The sequence below is a fragment of the Melospiza melodia genome, chromosome 5 (genome assembly GCF_035770615.1).
Source record: "Melospiza melodia melodia isolate bMelMel2 chromosome 5, bMelMel2.pri, whole genome shotgun sequence".
Classification (NCBI taxonomy): Eukaryota; Metazoa; Chordata; class Aves; order Passeriformes; family Passerellidae; genus Melospiza; species Melospiza melodia.
The window spans coordinates 38,131,526-38,148,544 of record NC_086198.1 but is presented as its reverse complement, the minus strand read 5'-3'; the positions used below and the strand labels follow the sequence as shown (position 1 = coordinate 38,148,544).

Here is a 17,019-nt window from a genome sequence, read left to right as displayed (position 1 = left end):
ACTTTTAGGTCACAGCTCTGTGGCTATGTCATGGTTTTATCTTCCTGTACCTGCTCCTAATTACACTTGTAGCAAACACAAGTCCTAACACTCCTCTGTCCTCAGAGACAGAGGCAAAAAGTAAACAGCAAGTGGATCTCCCTGATGCTATCTCAAATATGGTTTATTAGTTACTCAATAGTTCAAGGATAATCTGGCCACTGCAGGAATTTTGAAGGTATTCATCTTTCTGGGGAATGAAATGAGAACAAATGAGGCCCTGCTTGTCCTTCACAGCCTGTAAGCAAACCTTGTCCCTGTGCTCTGACACAAGGAAGGGAACACTGAGGCATACCTGAAACTCTTTCTTGTTCCAACTGCTTTGTGTAGCTGTTGAATATCTGTTCCTGAACTTTGCAAACAGATCTCTTGATTTTTTCTCTCCGTGTCACCATGTAAGTGAGGTTACGCACCTGGAAGACAGCAAGGGCGTGGGTTTTACAGGAATTGTATTCCCAGGATATTGCCCTACCTGTGTTTTGAATTAATTCAGCTGGAGTACTACACACCTTTTAAATAAATGGTGTACAATTAAAATTTAAACCATTTGAATTTAAACAATTTAAATTTAACTGCCTTCAACACAATTCTTAGAGAACGAGTCTGTTTAACTGACAAATTATCTGTTGAATTGACAGGCAATTTAATTGACAGATTATCCCATCAGATTTGGAGAACCACAGCACAGAAGAAACTTCTACCAACACCTGAGTCACATACACATGAAAACTAGGGAAATGTTGGAAATCCTAGAATGTACTCAGTATTTAATACTTCCCAGGTGAGGGAATGACTGAGAAGCACAGGTGGATGATTCTAAGGCTCCTCTCTCAGTGGTGCAAGGTGGTGCCCTATGAATTACAACCCTGTGGCCTGATCTGGAGAAATGTAACAAGTGTGTTTGTTTTTGTAAAGGTCCCTTTTTTAAAATCCAAATTATCTTGAACAATCAGTGGGAACAGAGTAATAAAACATTAAAATATTACTAAAATCACGTATCCTGTTTTAACATCACATTTAGAATATAAAGAATTCACACACAGTAATTTAAGATCCAGAGAACATAGTTACAAACTCTAATTATTTAGCTGATCAAAGAGAAGATGACAAGAAAGCCTGAGCACAGGGAGCAGGAACCAAAGACCCCAGATAACAGCTAGGATCTGGACCATCTGAACAGCTACAGAAGGTCCTTGGGCTGGAGTTGAAACCAGGAGAAAAATCAAGAACTACAGCAATTCATTGTAAGAGTAATTAGGCATCAAGATCCCTTACAAAGGATGCAGTACATCCATGAGAACCTGCTGTCCTGATTTAAAGATTAGACAGTATTATGAAAGAGAGACTCTGGTTCACCTACAGGTTACTGAGGTAGGACCTCCTGAGCCTGCTTTAGTCCATGGCGCACATGAGCCACGTGCTGCAGGGACGTGAAAAACTAATTTCAGTGTTCTTTCTGGCTCTAAGAGCTCTTAAATTACCCCAAAAAGAAAGGAATCCAGGGTCAGATGTACTTATTGAAACACCAAACTGATCTTATTGAACTGTTCTTCAAACATTCAAGACCTAAATAAATCAAACATCATTTACCTCCCACACCTACACTGATCATCCCACTCTGGTATGCCAAAGAAAAACAGATCTGCTGCAAAACAAGGTAAGTTCCATCATCCTTTTCACTGGGTGAAAGGAGCATGGAAAGCCCTTAAAGGCTGAAAATGCTTCAGCTGGGGGTGCAGTACAGTCAGAGTTAATCAGTAAAAAGGCACGAGCAAAAACACGACAGTGCAGTTGCAGGTGATTGAATGCTACACGCCAAGACCCGCTGGCCCCGTGACTGACCTCTGTGTACAAAGGGCAATTGCTGTGCTCTGGAGAAATTTAGTGTTAATGGCCTTGCCTGACAGCACAGCTCTGAGCTGAGCTGCACTCAGGCTGAGCAGTGTGGGAACTCAGCTAAGTGTGGCCAGCACGGGCAGCGCCGGGGCTTACCCGCTCCAGGTCCTGCCGGAGGTGAGTGAAGAGCTGCAGCCTCCTGAACAGAACATCCTGCTCCCGTTTAGCCAGATTGTCCTCCTCATCCTTCTTTGGGGTAATCAAAGGCTTATTGAAATTGGATTTCCTCTTCAGTTTCCAGTACTGGTAAAGGAATTCCACGGGCTCCTCAGGCAGCCGCAGCACTTTGGCCACTTCCAAAGACTCGACGAAGGTGTAGAACTCATCCTCCAGCTGCTGGAGCTTCTGCTTGCGGAGGCTGACCCTGTGGGCCTCCTCCTGGTTTTGATCCATGCTGTGGAAAGGGTCCATGTGGGCAGGAAGGGAGGTGTCCTGAATCCCATTCCTGTTCTCCTGAGCTGGGCTTTCACTCAAAGTCTCAGCATCCCCTTTCTTGGTGGAGCTGTGCTTGGGACAGTAGGACTTGAACTTCACCTCGTCGTTCTCTGCCAGGATGGTCTTCATCTCCAAGCCGCGGTCGAAGGCGCACGTGACGTGAAAGGCTGTTCTGCAGTTCTTCACTGAACACTAGAGAACATGAATTACAATTAACCAATTAAATAGAAAAGTTAAGAAGCCACACTGCCTAGAACTGTTGGAGAAGTTGGGGCTGCTTTGGAAGAACCTTGTCACCACGCCCTGCTTCTAGCTGCCCGTGCTTCCCTGCTCCCTTTAATTGGGGTCATGACTTAGTGCCTTCAGGCCAGCCAACGATCAAGTGGCCCAGAGGGACAGGAGTGTTTAACCCCCCTCCAGCCCCAGCACACTATTCCATGCACAAAAAGCCACAAGAGGAACATTCCCAGTGACACCAGAGCCACTTGTGCACAGCACACCGTTACTGAAGTACAGTGTTCGCCTTTGGAATATGCCAGCACCAGGGGGAAGAAAAAACATTGTGGTGGCTCCAGGCCAGTCTGAGAGTTTTAATTAAAAGTCTTTCCCAGCACCTGGATCCATGCTATCCAAAAGGCCTCAACCAAAGGGAATTTTTTCCCCATTATCCCAATTTTATAATGTCAAATATTAAATCACTGTCAACCATTACTTCATTTCACAGCCTTCACTTCACCTTGGAGAGGAGGAGAACAGGAAATTCAAATGTTGTCATTTTTCTTCCTACTCAGTGAATTCAGCCATCATAGAGTGATGGGCACTAGTTCAGCTGATTTAGCACTTCATTTCCATTATATCTCATTTCCTTTTGCAAAATTCTATCATACATACCACCAGCCACCAGCTGAAAGGTTTAAATACATATAAATATGTACGTATACACAAACACACATACATCTGTGTTTGGAGCCACTCACACCTCTGGTGAACAGGATTTGAAGTGGAAATGAGCATTAGTGTTCCTAACTAGGAAACAAAACTATGTTTAACCCAAGCCACCGACCCTGAAAGAGCAATACAGTGCACTGGGATGTTTGCACAGTGCTTTGTAAAGTAGCCAAATCTCTCTCCCCTCTGGGTTTTCCTGCTCAGCAGCCAGATGGCTTATAAAGGTATGGCAGGGTTTAAACTGCACAGGTTTCAAATGAGCAGTCTTTAATAAAAGCAACATATAAAAGGAATTTAAAAATACCGAAGCATCTTTTGCCCTTTCCTCTCCTACTAACACAGGCCAGGAGCATCCCAACTGGAACACTGGGCAGTAGAGAGAAGTGCTTTAGCCATAATTAGCTCTTACTGCAGCTCATGTTTTGTTGGGAGAAGAGAGGAAAGCCTGTCTCACTGGGAGGAAATCTGCTGAACCTGGGGGAATAAGCAATCTTGCTTTTCCCAGCTTACTGCAGCTGCTCCCTGACCAGCCTGACACACTTCCAGCTGCCACTTTTCCTAATTGTTGTGCACATATCAGAAGGTGGCCTGGAGAACAGACAAAAACAGCTTCAGCTACCTAACAGCAGCCAAGAGGAAGGGGATGGCTCTGCAAGGAGGGATTATGGTTGCAAATTTATATGCTGTGGACAGATTTATTTTCTCTAGTTAACACTTACTATTTCATACATTCCTCACATGGAAGTGGCCTGTGATAGGTTTCACTGGAACTACTGCTGTGTTGCTGATTTACAGCTCTTCCTGGCAGCTTCAATCAAATAATATGGGGCAGAGGAGAAAAGGGAAATGGGGATAAACTCATTTCAAACAGTGTAGGACTTGAGCCATTTTTGTGTCCTAATGCTGGTCTGACCACCAGGCTAGCCCCAGAAGCAAAAGCTCTACTTCAGCCTCCTTATGAGACTGTAGTACCATCCCTCTCTGTCTCTGGGAGCTTCCTGAGGATTGTTTTGCTGCTGGAAGTGCTCTGAGGATGAGGAGCATCACCAGAATGCTGAGCTACCTTTTACTGTCTTTTCCTACACAAGCACAACACTGCCCCAAATGTTGTAAGTAACACAAACCTGTCCTTACACTCCCTCATCATTTATTCTCAAGTAAAGGAGATCAACATCTTGTCTGCTGTCCCAGTGTCTCCTCTTTCAAAAATCTGAGGTTTGGTAATATGTTTTCTCAGTCTTTATAGATTTTTAAATTTTTCTTAAAAGGATTATTGAATGGTTTTCCACTGTAAAGGGTCTACAGGTGCCTTACAGCTAACAACCCAAAATAACTATGCACAAGAAACACTGCCCAGTGTAAAATGCTCTGGTGCAGATCAGGTCAGTGAAGTCCACAGTAACAATGAGAAACACATTTCCTATCTACTAAAAACTGACAAAACACATGTGGATATTTATGTGGTTAAATTACCTGTATAGAAGCTCCAACTTTTTCATTACAAAGGCTGCACACCAGTGCCCACCTACTGCTGGGAATGTGGGAAACTTTTGTGATGGGTTCCATTTTTTCAGGGCTTCCGATGCTCACCTAAGAGAAAAATGGTCAAAAAATTGGAGTGACTATGACACTGTTAACCTAATAAAAAATTTTATTAGAGAAGTCATATTCCTTGTCTGTATATATAACTTAGTGTGTCCCAAATTCCTCATTTAATCAGGATCTAAAACTCTTTTTTTAAAAAAAAATCAGTTTCTCACTTTGTGAACAAACCAACCAGTTTCAAGGTGAAGCCCACCAATTTAAGATTATCATACAGGATGAACACTTTGAATCTGACAGAATTCCTGTGGGTTCTCATAGTCAAACTTTCCTGATTCACCTTTAATGTTCTGTTTACAAAGTGAAATGGTATCTGGTGTCCTTGTTAAATGAGCTTTGCCAGCAGCAAAGGCCTCATTTTCCAAGGCCTAATTCTGATTGACAGAGGGGATTTAATTAGTTTCTTTACAGGTGAAGCATCATCCCCTGCCAGACTTTTTACCTAACCAAGAAGCTTTTATGCTTCATTTTGAAGTTGAATAATGCTTTAAGGAGGTTTTTTCCTCTCCCAGAATCCCAGGAACAGCACCTGTGGAGTCTTTGCTTCTTTTTTTACCAGGGTCAGGATTAAATGAGCAAGACAGTATTTCCTGTTTGCACTCAGAAGTTTATTAGTTTTTATCTATATTACAGTCTCACAAACTGTGAGTTCTACAGCACTTCACTCTAACAAACTAAAAAATGCAGCTGTATCTCTCTCTCTACAAGGCCTTTAAGGATAAACTGTCCAATTAAGAAATGACACCTAAATTATTTTAACTTTTAACCCAAAAACTAACCACTCGAAGTCCGCAATGCGGACTTTTCTGTCCAATTACACAAAACCACCCAAACCCATGAAGAAGAAGGTGAAGAAGAAGGTGAAGAAGAAGGACCAAACCTCCATCTCGCTTTATATATATTACTATATTCTAAAACCTTAAAGTCTTAAGTTTTCCACCCTGTGACATTAAACACTTCTATTCAAACTACACGCCCGTAATCCCAGTTCTACAATTTTTACAATTCAATTTTGGAAACTTCGCCTCAGGTCAAAAGCAGTTTTCTCTTGGGGTTCAGCACAGAAGGTCTGCAATTCTCAGCATTCAGGGTTCCAAGAAGCAAGCAGCACCCACCTCTGGGATCCAGAGAGCACAGCTGACGTGCACCCACTTGGTGCCACTGCGGGTGGGCTTCATGGCGCCGCCCTTCTTGGGGCACAGCAGGCACTTGGGCCGCACGCCCAGCGCGCAGGTGCGGCACAGCCAGCTGCCCTCAGGCACCTTCAGGATCCCATAGCAAGCCTGTGGGGCAAAGAGAGCGCAGCAAACACCTCAGTGATGCTTTACACACAGCCTCACACATCTCTCCGAGTTATTTTTACTCACAGGGAAAAGTGGAGGATGGTAAATAATTAAGGGCAGGTTTTTCAAAAGGTCGCATCCTTACGGAGCCCTCGATCCCGATTACCACTGGCTTTAACACACTTAAGTTGCAGGTTTGATGTGGTCAGAGAAACCCTACAGGTCTGAAAAACCAACTTTGCTCAGCGTATCTTGTGGGACAGTCACTTGTACACAGACCTAGTCCTTTATCACAGAATGCTGAGGTTGGAAGAGACCTCTAAGATCATCAAGTCCAACCTATGCCCTAACACTTCAACTATACTATAGCACCAAGTGCCATGTCCAGTCTTTTATAAAACATATCCAGAGATGGTGATTGTAGCACCATGGGAAGAACATTCCAGTACTTATTTTTTTGGTGAAGAGTTTTTTCCTGATATCCAACCTATACCTTCCCTGACGTAGCTTGAGACTGTGTCCTCTGGTTCTGTCAGTGCTGCCTGGTGGAAGAGACCAACCCCAACTGTGTACAGCCTCCCTTCAGGAAGGTGTAGAGAGCAATAAGGTCACCCCTAAGCCTCCTCTTCTCCGGGCTAAACAACCCCAGTTCCTTCAAATGTTCCTCACAGGGTTTGTGTTCCAAGCCCCCAACCAGCCTCATTGCCTCCTCTGGATGTACTAAAGCATCTCAACGTCCTTCCCAAACCAAGGGGCCAGAACTGGACACAGCACTCAAGGTGTGGCCTCACCAGCACTGAGTACAGGGGGAGGATGACCTCCCTGCTCCTGCTGGCCACACAATTCCTAATGCCATTGGCCTTCTTGGCCACCAGGGCACATTGCTGGCTCATATTCAACCAGCAATGTTTCCAAACACTGAATGACAATAGAAACTTGTTAAAGTTGGGAAAGAACGACAGGCTGATGGGAAGGCACTTGCCAGAGTAAGAAGCATCCATGGGAACAGGCTAAAACTGTATATTTTACATTAAGAACATTTCTGAACTACCACAGAAAGGTGACACACAGCAGTGCTTGCTTAGCACAGCTCTCTGGAATAAACCCCACCTGTGTCCCTACTGATTGCTCTTTTTTAGGAAAGTTTGCTACTACCTGACACCATGCTGCTGCCATACCTGGTGCACACAGATATTGCATTTGTCACAGAACACCATTTCATTGCCATCCTCTCCATCTGGAGACTGGCACACGTCACAGACGACGTCCTCGTCGTACTCGATGCCCAGCCCTTCCTCCGTCTCGATGGCGTGGCTCATGTTATCGTAGCAGCGCTGCTCAAACTCCTCCATCACCCTTTCCATGGTGTACTCATCCAGCTCCAGCATCCCTGAAACACAGCAGCTGTTCACATACTTGAAGAAAAGAGTGATAACCAACACCACAACCAGCTCCTCCTTCTTTCTGAACAGCCAATCCCCATGCAGACACGTTTCACTCCTGTTCCAGACAATCATGCCTGTTCCAGCATAAACCAGGGAAACTGTTAAAAAATGGCAAAGCTGTCTTATAACTGTATTAAACTAACAAAAGTGGAGTGTCCAAATCTTTCAAATTCTAAGAAAAACTTTCCAAGACTGATTTTGTCCTAGTTTTGTTCTCATTTTTCCTTCTGGGACAGCACCATCCAACCACCAGAGCTTTTGCTCCAGTTCTGCCACCCAGATGTTGACTCTTTGATGAAAGATTTGGAAGTATTTTGAACCAAAAGTTATGGAGCAGGGGGAGAAAATACATGAGAAAACCTGCTATGATACTTGGAGGGAATCTGCAATTTCTAACAACAGTTGTTGGTTTATCACAAGTTCCAACCCCAACAAGATGCAATCCCAACTGAGGTCTCCATCAGAGACTACAACAATAAATTAATTTGTTTTAAAAAGTGAGAAACTGTAATAAAAGCAGCATCAAAATACAGGACAATAACTAAATGCAATATCTAAACTGAAATTTCCTCTTTTCCAACAGCATCCATCAGAAAATTATTCATGACACACAGTTACAGACCCATTATGTTGTGGTATTTTATAGTTCAGATTTGTTTGGAAATTGAAAGGCCTCCCTTCTCAAGCAGCTCCCCCAGTTTATATCCTGGGCATGACCTTCTGTCATGGAGAACATCCCTTTGGTCAGTTTGGGTCACCTGTCCTGGCTGTGCTCCCTCCCAGTTGCTTTTGCTCACCTGCTCCCTGACAAAGCATGAAAGAAAAAAGGAAAGAACAAGGAAAAAAAAAATCCTGACTTAGGATAGGAACAGACCCCAAAATATCAGCGTGTTATCAACACCGTTCTCATTACAAATCCAAACCACATCACCTGGTAACAGCTACTGAGAAGAAATTAGCTCTGTCCTAGCTGAAACTAGTACAGAGAGGAGATGGCAACCTCAGGATGGCTGTTTTAACAAGAAAACTCTCCTTTCAGCTTTCCCTGTGAAAAACTGAGCCAAAAAATCCCACAAAAAAAAGAATAAAAACCCTCTCTAGCTCCTCCAGATCAGAAGACAAACACTCCACAAAAGTAATTCCAGCTTCCCTTGCTGACAGGTAAATCCTTGCAGCAGGGATCAGTGCATCCCATGCTACCCAAACTGAGCAGTGAAAAGCAGCAAGAGGGAACATCCAAAATCCTGCTGATGAAAGGATTTTGCCCTGCAACCCAGAACTGCTGCACCAGCAAAGCAGATGATGGCAGGTTTTACACCAGCTTCCAACTGAATCCTACCTGCTCTCACTTTGTAAGTGACCCTTGGAGACGTGACTGACTGCCTGTGTTGAGTTTTTAGGGTCTCCAGGACAAGGGAAGAGATGAATCTGATTCCATGCTCTCAGCCATGAAGGCTGATTATTATATTATATTGTATTGCATTAATGCTATACTAAACTATCCTAAAGAAAGAGAAAGGATACAGACAGAAGGCTTAACAAGAATAAATGATAAAACTCATGACTGACTCCTCAGAGTCTGACACAGCTGATGGTGATTGGTCATTAAGTAAAAAACAATTCACATGAAACCAATCAAACTTGCACCTGTTGGTAAACAATGTCCAGACCACATTCCAAAGCAGCCCAACACAGGAGAAGCAATCAGATAATTATTTTTTACATTTTTCTCTCAGGCTTCTCAACTTCCCAGGAGAAGAAATCCTGGTGAAGGGATTTTTCAGAAAATATGACAGTGACAGGCCTGTGCATTTGCAAGGGTCACAGAAAGGGGAGCAGGAGCAGCAGCTCCTGTTCAGATGTTCACAGTCATCCTTTTACAACAACCACTGCATGTTCTCAGTACCTGAAGCACTCCTACAGGGATCAAAGGAAACACAGGGAACTCATGGCCCCAGGGAGACCATAAGGAAGTGCTCCAGGTGCAGATCAGGAAGCAGCTCACTTTTCAAATGCCCATCTGTAGTATCTGCAGTGTGGAGTGTCTGACCAAGCACCCATGTACATCTTTCAAGACCCCCAACACACTGCCTGGTACTGACAGGAGCATTTCCTTCCCTCTGCATACAGCAGAACTGAGTGGGTAATGATTTAGAGCAAACAAACCCCAAAAAACTACACCAAAACCTGAGATCCAACAAATTCTAGCTGTTCAGTGTGCCATGTGCAGCATGTACCTTTAAAGGTTATGCTGGTGTAGCAGAATGGGGCTTCCCTGCAGAGGTACAAATCTGCCCCTCTTGTGCTGCTCACACTCCACTACAGGAGCCCTCATCTGGTTTTGGCAAAAAAACAGACTGGATAGAAGGATACCAAAGAAACAATTAAAAGTACATTTTTCCCCCAAGGAAAGCCAAGGGAACTTACTGCTGCTGTTCTCCTGAAGATAACTGGAAAGGTAACCTAAACTCTGGAACCATAAACTGAAACCCTCTAAGCCCAACACTAAACCAGAGCAGGGCTGATGTGAGATCTGGAAAAAGGCCTGGCTTTTTTCAAGACATCACCTGTTTCTTTCATGTGTTGGTTTAGAATGAGAAACAGAATTATAAATGGTCATTTTGTGGTTTACCAGTTCTTCAGCCATGCCAGCAATGGGCCACAGCCAGGTAAAACATGTTTGACTAAACTGCAGCCCAAAGCAGGGAAGTGCCACAGGGCCAAAACAAAAACCAAAGGTGTTCACCAACATGTCCAAACCTCTTCTACCTGGCACAGCATTTTCCCTCGGCCAAACAATATTTTGGAACTACAGCACACAGTCACAGTGAGGCTTGGGAGCTCCCTCCAATAAATCAGTGCAGGAATTCCTCCCTGATCCATTCCTTGTGCCACTCAGCTGGCAGAGATTCTCTAAAGCTGCCAAACAACTTGTCTTGCCTTCTCTGCACTGAACACCATGAGCTAAAATAATGAAATAGGACTACCTGGAAAAACTACCAGGGTGGTCTCTCTCATGCTCCCTTGGAGAACCAGGATGGCAAACTGGGAACTTTGTGAGATGGAAAGCAGCAGAGAAAAAAAAACTAAAACATGTGACCAGATTCTGACCAGGTCTAAGCAGATACAACACAGGAGTTACCAACATCTATCTTAGGGCTTAATCACATCAGCTCTGCCCACATGATTACTACCTCCTCATACATCAACTCCTTCCTACTGCTGCCTGTGGAAACCCAGGGCACTGGGAATATTTCTCTGTCTGTTCTGGAGTGTCCTGACCCCCAGGGGAGCACTGACTTTGACCCTCATTCATGGATAAAGTTTCCTAGACTTCAAGACACACTAAAATCCACAAAAGTGTGAAATAGATTATAGAGAGTAGTGCAAGTATATCACTTAGTGAGAAATTTAAATTTTGGGATTTTTAGTATGTTGTAAATAGAAGCAAGATGGAGGGCACAGGGTGTCATCCTAAGTTTCTTCTTCATGGGTTTGGGCAGCATATTGGGTAGCATTAGGCAGAAAAGTCTGCATTGCATACTTCCAAAGATCAGTTATCAGGTTAAAAAGGAAAATAAACTAAGTATCAGTTCTTAATTGGCTAGTTTAGTCTTAAAAGACCTCGTAACAAGAGATTGTTGGCCATTTTGTACCTTCTAATGAAAAGCTGCCAAACTCACAGTAATGAGACTGTTTTACTGGTAAGAAATAATAAACACCTGAGTCCAAACACAAATTACTGTCTCAAGCACCTTCAATCCAAACCCAAAAGAAGCGACGACCGGTACCCCCTGAAATTATCCTTAAGACTGCCAACTTCAAAAAGAAACAAAAAGGCAGCAAATCCCTGAGTGCTCACCCATTTCTTTGAACTCCTCATTGGCCAGCTGCAGCCATGCCACGTCCACGTCATTGAGGTCGTAGCGGCACACGCTGTCCGCCAGGGTCCGGATGTCCACGTAGCCCAGCTCTGGCGGCTCCGCGCCCGAGGACACGATGAATTTCCTGGGCCGTGTGAAGGTGACGGCTTTTGTCTCGGACACCACTCTGAAACAGACGAGGCAGGCAGCCGTGAGGAGTGCTGGGAGGCTCAGCTCTAGAGAATTTCAAATTCTTTGCTCTAAGTGACCAACAAGCAGCAGCGACTGCCACCTAACTGTCCCAGCAAACACCTGGCACCACTGAGGTGGGAAAACAGTTCCAGGCACTTCCAGAACTCATTGGGGTAAGAGTTTATCTGGAGTTGTCTAAAAATCCAATTCATTGCCAGAATTTTAAATTAAATTAAATATTAGAGGACAGCTGTGCTTGCTCTTACCTGAAATTCAAAATTTTAAAGCCAAAGCAGGGATGTTGTATTACATAGTGGCTGCCATATATACACACGTTAAACTCTGGCTTAAGACTTTTTTTTTTAACTAAAATACTGACCGTAAGACCATTCAAGGAAAAAATGAAAAAAAACATTTCTGGCTATCTCAGTAGAGGACATTGCCCTTTCTCTTAGTCAACAGCACACACTGACACTGAGCTTGGATGAAACCCACCTCACAACACAACCCTAGTCCCTCCAGGAGCAACAGGCCACACTGTCAAATGCCTGCCTCCTGCACTACCACTGGAGGTGAATTTTTGGGGTGTTGGCGCCAAAAGGGAGGAGATTGCACCACCCTGTGTTGCCACAACTCTCCACTGGGAACAGCTAAACCCCACCAGGAGTAGGACAGCCTCCATACCCCGCTCTATTCTGTCCCCAATGTGTTAACTCCCAGCAGAAACCCTGATCTGCTGCTGCTGCTGTATTTACACAAACAGATCTCTGTAAATCCTCTACCAATTTCAGTCTTGCATATCCCTCAAGCTTCTAGCTTATTTCCCCTCTTCTAGCTTATTTCAGAGAAATGGTGAGCAAGAGCCAAATGCTGAATTTGGAGCTTCTGAGGTGTTGTGAAAAATACAAATGTGAATAGCCTTGCCAGCCTAGCTGCGCTGCCCAAACTGTTTCTGGTCATATTACAGTGTTCAAATGTTACAGACTATTGTGTATTCACAATGTACTTTAAACTGGGCACTTCTCTCCAAATCTTATCATAAATTCCTTCCTGAGCACCTCTCTGTGGAAACCATAACCTCTGGGCAGCACCTTGCCACAGAAGTAGCACAGAAGAAACAAGCACAGTGACTCTGACCTCAAAACAACTCCCCTTCCTGGCTTTATTTCTGCTAGAAAGAAGTTAAAGAAAAAGGCAACCCCTACTACAGACTGAAAGTCATTGAGCTGAATTGTCATTCTGAGCACATGTTCACAGTGAATCTCCACACAGCCTCACTTCTGTCTCCTGCTCATCTGCCCTCACCAGTCACGGCCTTTTATTCACTGCTATGTTCTCCCCGTACAGCCTTGGCTCTATGATCTGCCTATAGCTTATTCCATGTACAGAACCACCCTCTTCCCTCCCAAGCTCAGGCTCAGAGCTGTTCCTGCACTCCAGCAGCACCAGGGCAGGGCTCTCTGAGTGTTCTGTAAGGGAGCAAAGAGAACAATACCCAGGCATCAAAGGGCCCCTGTGACCAGCAGGTGAACAGTAGAAAACAAGGAGTGGTGCCTGCTGTGCCAATACCTACCCCTGTGCTGCCTTCTTTCCCTGCCTCTCACCATCTTAAACTTGGGGCAACATCTCTATTGCCTTTGGCAGAGAACAGCTCTCTCCCAAGTGAGTACCTGGGCCTGCTATAGCCACCAAAGCCCCTCCTGACAGACACAGGGCAGGGATCCCCTGGGAGATTTCTCCTCAGGAGTGTGTGGCCCTCCCACAGCCTTGGGAGATGCTGAAAGAGGAATCAAAGAGGAGCAGGCAGTGTGAGTGCACATGTACAGTGTGTGTGTGTGTGTCTGCAGGGACTGGGACAGCTCAGTGTGGAGCAGGGAAAAGGTTCCCATCTCCTGCACTGCAGAGCAGAGGGCAAAATGCCACCTTGTCCTTGGAGCTCCAGGTCCAATCCTTCAGAAGAAGGATGGACAGATTTCCCTGATGTGCAGGTTAGCCCCTCCTAGTGGGGCACCCTGCAGGCAGCTGCACAGAACAAAATCAACACTAACAAACTTTCCTGAGGCCTTCAACCAAGGCTAAAGCTGGCAGATACAGACCTTACAAGAAGCAATCAGTGCTCCATCATCACAATTTTTTTTTGCTGTGTATCAAGGACTGAGCTGCTGTGGTCCCACCAGCAGTGGTGGGTTGTTTGGTAATGCCTTATGGGCCAGTCTGGACTGACTCAAAGAGATCTAGAGTGATTAAATGGCAAAAATCCTTGGTCTTATTTTCTCCAATCCCTACTAAGCATAAAACGGGCTGCAGCACACTCCTGCCCTTAGGACTGCAGTGTTTAATTTGCAACAGGAAATAGTATCTATGTGCAACAAACATGGCAAGGAAAATAAGGGGCTTTTGGATAAGAGCTAGAAAATCTCACATTATTTAGTTACATGAACATCTGGATGGTTTTTAAAACAGTTGAAATGTTGCACAATCAATTTCTTAGGTTAATAAAAGAAATCACAAAAAAAGCCCTATGAAAACAAAATAAATGCTGTGTTTTCTCTAGCCCTTAAGCCTGGTTTGTCCAACTGTTCCTTGAAAAGAACCTATGGCTTGGAAATAAGCAGAAGGAACACCAGCCAAGGGCTCTTCCAGCAATGATAAGTGAGCTCAAGTCTGGATTAAAAATAGAAGCTATTTTTAACGTTCTCTTATCACATCCCATTGCCAAAAACAGTCCTTTGACATTTGTGTTCCACATGGGCAGAACAGGCCTGACTCTTGACCTCTCTGACCACTCCAAAAGGTGATTCCAGGTTCATCTCTGAGAACCAAGACCTTCCTGTGCAATCAAGCTCAGGAAGCCAAGGCAATGCAGCACAAACATGTGTGTATTTATTCCCATTCCTCCAAATGGTACCTGGCTACTGGTTCTGGGATGGTCCCTGGGCTAACAGGCACCTGAACTCCCTTTTCCCACTCCTGCCTCCAGGGATCTGCCAGCACATAGTACTCATCAGGGTTCAGCTGGAAGGAGTCATGTAACTTCATGGCAGTGATCAGGTCCGTCCTGAACACCTGCAAAGAGAGACACCAAGAAAGAAAAACAAAAACAGAGACACTGACATTTGATATTGAGCATTGACAGCTTCAGGGTAACACAAGGGCACTGTGCCACCAGCCCACTGCAGAACGGGGACTGGCTTCATGGCAGGGAAAGGGGTGGCTGAGGGCACAAATACTGACTGCATGATTTCACCTAACTGCACTGCACATCCTGCAGCTCCTCCTGCACTGCACACTTGCTCTAAAAGGTGTTACTCACTTTCATCTCCATACTGGCTGCAATAAAAGCTGCAGGAGCTCCAAGCAGCACCAAAAAAAAGATTCATTTTTGCTCCCAGGCTTTTTGGAATTTTTTTTTTAATTATTGGAGCTCTGACTCATACCAAGACATTCTAGAAATTCCCTGTGGTAGAAATCAAGGCATGACTCCACCATGACCAGCCTCAAGAGGAAATTCTAAGAAGGTGACTCTTTGTGCAAGTACTTATAAAAATAACCCAAAAGATAAAAAATAAAACCAAACTGGAATTCTGGAGGCAGCTCCCCATTCAGCACAGCTATTTATTCAATCAGCTCCAGACACCTCTGTGTCACAGCTGTAATTTTCCTTTGCAAAGGCATCAAGCTCTAAAGCCAGCAGGATGTTTGGCAACCTGTGGGTTAGCAGCCACCAATAAGCAGCCCATGCTGTCTTCAACAAGGCACGGAATGGAATAAAAAAGGGATTCACTCCTATGGCAGCTTCAGCCAAGTGCTGCTATCACAGGCATCCCAGCTACAAGCCTGCACTTGCTGGCACGAGTTCCAGCCCTTCCCACCCGCTGCTCCCTGCAAAAGGCAAAGCCCTCCTCACCTCCACAACGCTAATTTCTAACTACTCCATGCCTCATTCAAAGGAGAGGGTTAAAAAGCAAGGTGACAAGAAGATTAGCACCACCAGGACAAGAAGATGACAGGTAGAGCTCTCTGCAGACTTCTCAGTCAGTGGTGGTCAGAACCAGCATCCACAGAGCCCCACACTGCAGCTACAGCAGAAAAAACTCTGGATTTTCAGGGCAGTGCTCCTAGACTCCTTATGAGGCTGCTCAGGGGGCAAAGTGACCCATCCTCCCAGACCCAGAGCAATGGCCATGCTGTCACCTCAGCCCCAGCTCACTGCTGTGTGTGGCTGAGGCAGAACCAGATGTGCACAGACAGCAACCCAGGCAGCCACTTCCATCGCACACCTGAAAACTCAGGATTTTTGGGAAGTATTTTAGTCTATCTGATGGCTAATTACACTTCTGACAATGTTTTCAAGTGTGATTTGCCTTGCCACATCTCAAAACCTCTCCTCCCTCCCAACACACACATACTGTCCCACTTCTGTCTACATATGTTTCTGTTTCTACTCTGGTTTTGTCATTAAAATAGCATCAAATCATGACATTTTTCTTAACACTTGTCTTGACATGTTCAGGAAAAACTGCCAACATTAAAAAGTAAAGAAAAAGACTGCCATAGGAAGAACAGGGTGAATGCTGGTAATGAAATACAATGAGATGTTTAAAACAATTAAATTATGAGTCCTGTGAGGCTTCAATCAAGAAATGAAAAGTAAGCCACAAAGTAAATGGGCTCACAAAACAAACAAGCACAGCTGGCCAGGGGATTCTGCACTTTTAAGTGATTTGACTTAAAGCAATCAAAAGTCAAATTAAGAGAAGACTAAAAATATAAAATGGGACGCAAACCTTGCTCAATCTCAGAGCCAAAATAACTCAGGCTCTTGGATAAATTTGTCACAAAGCTCCCTCAGCAGCAAAGCTAATGCAGCACCTGACAGCCAAGAAACTCCTTTCCCAGGCCAGTGGCCCCATGACACCATTCTTTCTGCTCTGGCTGCTGATGCAATCAGAGTGCCTGGAGGAAAGCAGAGCTCACAGAAGTGCTGGCTCTCAGAAGCACTGAACACTTCAAAGCTAAAGGGTGAAACCCTGGCCACGCTGAAGTCAGTGGGAATTCTGCCACCAAGTTCAATGAGCCCAGGATTTCACCCGGGGAGTCCCTGAGTGTCACTTTGCTGCCAGCAGTGAGCAGGGACAGAGCAGTGGGGAGAGGCTGGAGAGCAGAGCAAAAGGGAAGCACAAGAGAAGCTCATCCAGACTGAGAAAACAGAAGAGAACAGCACAAAACTGCAGAGATTCGTGACAGCAAAAGGTAAGGGAGAGGAGAAAGCAGAAGCACACAAAAAAACCCAACAGCAAGACTCCTAATTATCTC

At 44.7% G+C, this 17,019-nt stretch overlaps 1 protein-coding gene across 8 annotated transcripts in view; it reads right to left on the bottom strand.

The window, feature by feature from the left end:
• The window catches only part of JADE1 (jade family PHD finger 1), a 74,244-nt gene that overhangs the window by 3,556 nt on the left and 53,669 nt on the right, over positions 1–17,019 (bottom strand). For 7 of the 8 annotated variants that reach the window (XM_063157104.1, XM_063157102.1, XM_063157099.1 and 4 more), the window contains exons 4-10: positions 14,612–14,769; positions 11,511–11,698; positions 7,382–7,593; positions 6,036–6,203; positions 4,792–4,908; positions 2,032–2,562; positions 335–452 (exon numbers count right to left, since the gene is read on the bottom strand). In XM_063157104.1, the coding sequence (XP_063013174.1) occupies positions 335–452; positions 2,032–2,562; positions 4,792–4,908; positions 6,036–6,203; positions 7,382–7,593; positions 11,511–11,698; positions 14,612–14,769 (1,492 nt within the window). The remainder of the gene's footprint in view (positions 1–334; positions 453–2,031; positions 2,563–4,791; positions 4,909–6,035; positions 6,204–7,381; positions 7,594–11,510; positions 11,699–14,611; positions 14,770–17,019) is intronic. The other variant, XM_063157106.1, reaches the window with a different exon arrangement.